Source organism: Aquila chrysaetos, unplaced genomic scaffold, assembly GCF_900496995.4.
Source record: "Aquila chrysaetos chrysaetos unplaced genomic scaffold, bAquChr1.4, whole genome shotgun sequence".
NCBI lineage: Eukaryota > Metazoa > Chordata > Aves > Accipitriformes > Accipitridae > Aquila > Aquila chrysaetos.
The window spans coordinates 657651-665194 of NW_024470382.1; the positions used below are offsets into that span (position 1 = coordinate 657651).

Genomic DNA, 7544 nt, shown 5'->3' on the forward strand with positions numbered 1-7544 from the left:
TCGATGATTCCATGATTCTATGAAATGGAGGCCGTAGGGATGATAAAGACGAGGGACTTGCTCTGACAGGGGCAGACCTGGTGGGTAGACCCCAGTCAATTTTCCCATTTGTAGTCTTGGTTACGTCTTCTGTCTGTTGTAGAAACCGCTCCAAGAAAATGACTGAACCCCAGAGAAAGCTGCAACAACAGCCCTAAATGCAGATCACTCTTTTTTTTTTTCTCCAGGCGCTCTGATTTGAAAACGGGAGAAAGGGTGCCTTCCTCACTGGCACCAGCATATGCCTGTTCCTCCCTCAGTCAATGGGGGGCCGACAGCAAGCAGGAGGATTCTGTGGGACCACAGGGTCTGCCTCCTAGGACTAAGGTAACCTGGGGAGGTGGGTCAGGGCACCAGATGGACAGCAGATTTCTTTCTGGGCTCTTGGCATTGCTCTCTTCTCCCACCCACGCTGCAGCTTTCTTCACAGCCGCAACGCTGCTCCCTCTCAAAGCGTCCCACCTCGATCCACCCCATTTGTCCGCCTTTGGCCCTTCTGCCTTTGCAGCCCTCCAGGAGAGCCTTTGGGAGGCCCTCAGCTGTCCCCTCGCACAGCTTCTGGGGTTTCCCCACTGTTCAGGTCCTTTCAGGAGGAAAGGGCAGGACCTTTGCACAGCTCTCTTTGCAGGACATGGCGGTGGGCATGGAGGACTCTCCAGAGGACAGCAGCTCCTCTGCACCAGCCAGCACCAGCCAGCTAACCCGGGCAGGTGCACGGGAGGCATCTGCAGGCTGGCCGGGCAGGCTCAGCATCGCCTCCTCCGTGGGCTCCTGCTTGCATCGCTTCTTCTGCGGCTGCCTAAGGCTGGTGTCCAGAAGGAAAGCTGCGTGCCCGGTCCGCTCTCCACCGTCTGCCCCCCTGCACGCTGTGCAAGAAGACAGCAACAAAGAGGAGCACGGATTCAGCCCTTCTTCCCGCTGCCAGAGGAGCGGTGCCAGGGAGAGGGCCCGGAGCAGATCCCCGCAGTGGGGAAGGGATGTCCGCAGCTGGTTGGTGGACACCACAGACTACGACCACTCAACAGGGAGGAGGAGGAGGAGGAGAACTAGTCCTCCAAGTCGTGATCACGCTCCCAGGGATGCTGCTGCTCCAGGGCCCTCCAACGGCACCTCCCAGTCAGCTCCTGCACCCAGCGCTGCTCAGGAGCAAACCCTGCCAATGCAGAAGCAGAGCAGATCCCTGCGGCAGGGCTACGCTCTCTGCAGCCGGCTTTTGGAGACCACAGACTGCCAGCGCTCAGCGAGGAGGAAGGGGAGGTGGAGAGCAAGTCCTCCACGTCATGACAGAGCCCCAAGGGATGATGCGGCTGCAGGGCCCTCCAATGCCAGCTCCAAGCGGGCTCCCACACCCAGGGCTGCTCGGGAGCACGCTCAGCTGTGGCAGAGGGAGCGGAGCAGATCCCCACATCGGGGCTATGACCCCTGCAGCCGGTTTGTGGACACCACCGAGTGTGACCCCTCAGCAGGGAGGAGGAGGGCTTCAGCACCCCGGAGATGCACATCAGGCAATCACTTGGGGCTGAGATGGTGACAGGGGCAGATTGTCGACCTGGATGAGGGAGGAGCATGGCATCTGACTGCTGCAGTGGCGGAAAGGAAGAGGAATCCAGGAATTGAGGAAGCATCAAAACTTCCCCCAGCAGGGACCAAGCTGCACAAAGGGCACCAGCAGCCCACCCTGTCCCTCCTCCCAGTGCTGCCCCTGGCCAGGAAGAGCTCAGAGAGACCTTCCAGAGACTCGGACAGCTCTGCCGGCTGGCCTGCCTGCCCACAGGTCCCTCGAGGAAGAGCTTTAATCCGTGTTCAGCTTTTGGGATTGCCTTGCAGAAACAACACTCGTTTGGACCCAGCAGGCAGAAAAGCCAAAGCCAGAATTAAAAACACTCGTTGGCCTTGCCTGTGGAATTTATGGGGTGTTTCTTTCTCTGTAGGTTTTGCGGCAATTTGTGGAAATACCCAGTCCGAGAAGTTTACATTGTGGGATTTTGAAAGCAGTGTGTTTGCATGTGCCCATCTTGCAATCTCTTCTTTTTAAAGCTGGAGTTAAAGTCACTCGAATGGAAGTGGGCTGGATGAGCCGACAGCGAGCGGGACTGCAACGGGCTGAACGGCCGGGCCCTGAGGGTGCTGCTCAGTGGCACCAAGTCTAGTGTGAGGCCAGGAGCTAGCGGCGCCTCCCGGGGGTCAGTACCGGGTCCGATCCTGTTTAACATCTTCCTTAACTAATGGTCTGGGTGATGGGCAGAGTGCACCCTCAGCAAGTTGGCAGATGACACCAGGCTGGGAGGAGAGGCGCTTCAGCCAGGGGGTCGTGCTGCCATCCCGAGGGGCCTGGGCAGGCTGGACAGATGGGCTGACAGGGACCTCACGCAGTTCAGCAAGGGGGAATGCAAAGGGTGCTGTGCAGGTGACAAGCAGCAGCACAAGCTGCCCAGGGAGCCTGTGGAGTCTCCATCCTTGGAGATGTTCCACAGCCCTCTGGACATGGTCATGGCCAACCGGCTGCAGGCAGCCCTGCTTGAGCAGGGGGCTGGGACCAGGTGACTTCACCCTCCAGGTGACCTCCTGGCCAGCCTCAAGTAGCCTGTGTTTCCGTGAAATGGGCGCCTAGAAGAGGATCCAGCCACCACCGCTGTCACCCTCAGGTGGCCATCGACAGCCCCACCAGGAGCTGTCCCACCACATCATCCCAAGTAGGTGACCGGTCAGGAGCAGGCCCCTGGCTTCTGATGTCATAGGTGGCTGAGTAGGTGACTCGGCAGGAAGATGCACCTGGCTTGTTCAGGTGCTTGTGATGTCACTGGTGGCTGAGTAGTTGATTGGGTATGAATGGACACCTGGCTTGTGTAGGTGCTTGTGATGTCACATGTTCCTAAGTAGGTGATAAGACAGGATCAGCGAACTGGGTCGTGCAGCTGCTGGTGAGGTCATACGTGCCTGAGTCGGTGATAGGGCAGTAGCTGGCCAAAATCTCATTTTTACTTTCCAAAGTCCTAGTTTTGGCACCCAAAGCCTCTTTTTAGGCTTCAAAGCCTCAGATTTAGGGTCCAAAAGCTCAGGTTTAGTGGCAAAGTTGTATGTTTAGAGTCCAAAGCTGCATTTTTATCTCCAAAGCCTCATTTTCAGGGTCCAGTATGTGGTTTGGAGGGTCCAAGTCACATCTTGAGTGTCCAAATGCTCATTTTTATGGTCCAAACCCCTCTTGAAGAGCTCAAAGCCTCCTTTTTAGGTCCAAAGCTTTGATTCTAGGGTCGAAAGCCTCATTTTTATGGTCCAAACCCTCACTTTTAGGGCAGAAAGCCTCTTTGTAGGGTCCAAAGCTACATTTATAGTCGTCAAACCTCATTTTCACTTTCCAAAGCCACATTTTTGTGTCCAAAGCCTCATCTCCAGGCTCCAAAGGCTCAGTTTGAGGATCCAGGTAGTCATTTTTAGGGTCCAAGCCACATCTTGAGTGTCCAAACCCTCATTTTTACGGTTAGTACCCCTCTTTTAGCTCCCAAAGCCTTAAGTTTAGAGTCCAAAGCTTTGATTCTAGGGTTGAAAGCTTCGTTTTTATGGTCCAAACCCCCATTTACAAGTTCCAAGCCCTGCTTGTACACTCCAAAAGCTCATTTTAAGGACCCAAAGCATCATGTTTAAGGCCCAAAGTCTGATTTTGAATGTCCAAAGCCTCATTTATAGAGTCCAAAGCCTTATTTATAGGGTCCAAAGGCTCAGTTTCAGGAACCATAGCCTTATTTTTAGGATCCACTCTGCAAGTTGGAGGGCCCAAAGCCTTATTTTAGGGTTGAAACTCGTCATTTAGGGCACAAAGCCTCATTTGTTATAAGTCCAAAGGCTCATTTTGAGGGTCCAGAGATCGATTTTTAGGGTGCAAAGCCTTATTTTTTGGTACCAAAGCATGATTTGAGGGCACCAAACCTAACTTCAGGGTTCAAAACCTCATTTGCATTTCCAAAGCCCCATTTTTAGGGCCCCAAGACTCATTCTTAAGGCCAAACCCCTCATTTCAAGGGTCTAAACTCACATTTTGAGGGTCCAAACTCTCATTTATACAGCCGAATCCCCTCTTTTACAGCTCTAAGCCTCCACTGGAGTGCCCAAAGCCCTGTATTTGGGATCAAAGCTTCATTTCTGGGGACTATAGGGGAACCAAGAGGTTCCCCTCCTTTTCAGGGTCCAAAGCATCATTTGTAGCACCTAGCCCATCATTTTTAGTGCCCAGAGGCTCATTTTGAGGGCCCAAAGCCTCATTTGTCTTGTCCAAACCCGTCTTTTATGACCCATAGCCTTTTCTCAGGGCACACAGTTTCATGTGGGGGGTCCCAACCTCCACTTTTGGAGCAGAAAGCCTATTTTTAGGGTCCAAAGCCTCATGTATAGTATACAAAGCCTCATTTTTCCTTTCCAAAGCCTCATTTTCAGGCTCCAGCTGCACATTTTGAGGGTCCAAGCTGCATCTTGAGTGTCCGAACCCTCATTTTTGTGGTCCAAACCCCTCTTCTAGGGCTCAAAGCTTCATTTTTAGGGTCCAAAGCTTCGATTCTAGCTTTGAAAGCCTCCATTTCAGGGTCCAAATCCTCCTTTTTATGGTCAGCCGTCCCATGCCCAGCTCCCTGCCTGCTGACACCACAGGCCTCCATGTGCCCCCATGCCCCGACACGAAGTTCAGCCCAGAACTGGTGAATTCCTGGGTTTGCTGCCATTACGACCCAGACAATTGTGCTACTGCTCCATATTTATTGCTGTGCTCTTATTCAGCAATAAACGGTCAACCCCTGAAGCTGTCCATCGGGAGCGTCTCATCGCACCCCGCAGCCTGTACCCTGCTGGGGCCACCTCAACCTCTTGCAGGAGGATCGGGGCCATGCGCTTGCAGGGTGGGCGGACGGTTTCAGTTCCTCTGGGTCCTGGAGGGCACTGGGCTGGTCCCACAACAGCCGGCTGGGTGAGTAGGAAAGCCACTGGGGCCTTGCTGGGGGCGGGCGGGCCGGGTGGCTGGCCGGGCTGGCGCGGGCCTGTCCCTCGGTGCTCCATGGCAGGCGGGCCGGTTTTCCAGGCACAGGCGGTGGCTGTTGGCGTCGGGTCCGGCTCTCGGGGGTGCTTTGGTGGGAGGTCCAGTTGTCTGGGCGTGAGGGGTAGCTGCTGGTGTCCGGCCAGGCTTGCGAAGCTGCGGCGAGGCGCCTGTGGAGAGAAGAGGCTGCTGAGGCCCCAGTGCGGCTGTGGTGCCGGGCGGGTGCGAGGGTGCGGGGCAGCGCTGGGTGCACTGTGGGGTGCGGGCACCCGGCTGCACGTGGGAGCTGTGGGCACGGAGAGCTCCGTGCAGAAAACGGGACGCCCCGCACCCCTCGGCTGGGGCTCTGCTCGCCTGCCCATGGCTTGTCTCCTCTCGGCCCTGACCATCCTGACCGGCCGGCTCTACACGTGCCAGGAAGGAGACCTGACCCTGCAGACCGAGGGGACCAAAGCTGGGCATGGTAGGGAGATGGCACTCTTGCGGGTCTCACTTTCTATGGCCATGTCATCCCTTGCTGGTTTTACTTTCTGACCTTGCTCTGCCTACGTCTGTCGCTGGGTCTGCTCTTGTCCAGGCAGGGTCACTTTTAACTAACAATTCCCACAGGAAGAAGGCGTTTCAGAAAAGAATGCCCATCAATTGAGAGGTCAGTTGAAACATGATACAGTAGAAACCAACTCAGTCGAGCCTGGCCAGTAAATAACTCAGCACTCCAGAATACCTTACCTCTAAATGCTTCATGTCTAATACATCTCAGCCATCTAATACACAAGTTTGGCAAAAAACACTCCCAACAACTCACCGTCTTCTCTTCCTCCACAGACGGACCACGCAACACAAGACCATGCCAAGCAGCACGGAGCCCAAGACCACCGTAGCACCTTCTATGCCGTACTTCTGGAAATCCTTAGCGTCTGCGGCATTTGCATTTCTCTTGCCATCCACACCTGGAGGAAAAATTCTGCACGTTAGTGGGTCCTGTGCACTATTGGTGATCTCACAGGAGGTCTGACATTGCCAGGAAATGTTCTTTCTCACTTTGTTAGCATCTCCGAACGAGTGAACATCCTGGGGCTGCAATATTTCCTTGGTTTCAGCAGAAACAAAGGAACCTTGCAAAGCCATTGCAAGTCAATGCACTCTGGAGCCTCTCTTTCTCCTCTCAGCTTTGCTTACACTCTGGGATGGCCGTAATCCAGTTTTCCCAGTGTCATGGCTTTGCTCCCCCTTCTCGGCCACCTTCACATTTGTGCGCAATTTCTTTTCCGCTCGCCCACGTTCACTCTCTGAGGCTCACTAGTGCTGCTGCCTGGAGGCTCTCGCTGACCCGTTGGGACAAGCTGTCCCACTGAACAGAACTCAGGAGGCCAGATGGAGAGCACGTGGGGGAGCGCAGCTCTTTGACCAATCGCTCCTTTGAGCCACACCGACAAAAACCATCCCTGCCTCAGGGAGTGCCACCCGCAGCTCTCCCCCCACAGCCCAGCACCCACACCCCGAGGGGACGGAGTCAGGCCCTCTCAGGAGACACCTGAACCTCGCTCTCCCCCTTTGCCTTTTCTCCAGCACGGGCACCGCTTGCACACCCCCGGTTTTCAGGACTTGTCTCCCACTTATGGCTCCCTGCAAGACTGCTCAGTACCTGGATTCTTCTGAAAAACATCATACATCCCGGCGTGGTGAGCTTCCCTGGGGCTGGCCATGGGGTGCTCTGCACAGGGGGAGGAGTGCTGGGAGAAGGTGCTCGTACTGCCCAGCAAGGCAGCCTAGAACGATCTCCTGCCTGGCTGCTGTACCATTCAGTCGCAACTGCAGAGCAGAATTGTGAGAAGACTGGGTTTGAGGTCCGTCCTTTGCGTCATCTGACATGCTCCGAGAAGACCCTCGCGAGTCAGGCCTCCAAGTCATCCTTAACGGGATCCGCTGTATTTGGCCAGCGTGACTTTAGATGTACTCCAAAGGTGTTCCTCCCCTTTGGTGACAGTCTGCAAAGCTTAACCCATTTCTTTTTACAGTATTATTAATATTTCGTTATACTCTGTTCCATTTTTAATGCCAGCCTGGTTACCAATACCACATTCCTTCCACTCCTTCTCCCACCCAGCCCCACTCCAGCTTTCCGCTCATTTATCATCTCCAAGGTCTGGGGTGGGGAACACTGCTCCAGCCCCCCAGCCTCTGCCACCCCATCAGCCCTCCTTGACATGCTCAGCGCTCGTCGGCCATCCTTTCCAGCACCCCCTTCCCTCTCTGCCCAGTCCATCCTCATTCAGGGCAGCATCCCCAGTCAGCTCAAGGACAACCCTTCGCATCTCGCGTCCCACCAGCACGTCCCCATTCTGGTGGGTGAAAGCCTTCTTGACAGCCCCAGCTGGGAAACCAGGCTGATGCTGGGACAAAGGGGTCCCTCACTGGAGCGCAGGTCTCTGACAGCTTCTCTCACAGATCCAGCACTGGTCCCAGCTCTGTGCATTATACCCTGACA

General features: G+C 55.1%; 1 protein-coding gene across 1 annotated transcript; it reads right to left on the bottom strand.

Annotated features, from left to right (window-relative positions):
* Positions 1-615: 615 nt before the first annotated feature.
* LOC121233092 lies at positions 616-7535 on the bottom strand. The gene is made up of 4 exons (XM_041121763.1): positions 6702-7535; positions 5862-6006; positions 4868-5226; positions 616-905 (listed from the first exon to the last, which is right to left on the bottom strand). Exons 1-4 carry the CDS (start codon positions 6760-6762, stop codon positions 616-618), a joined length of 855 nt encoding a protein of 284 aa, XP_040977697.1. The 5' UTR covers positions 6763-7535.
* Positions 7536-7544: the final 9 nt, after the last annotated feature.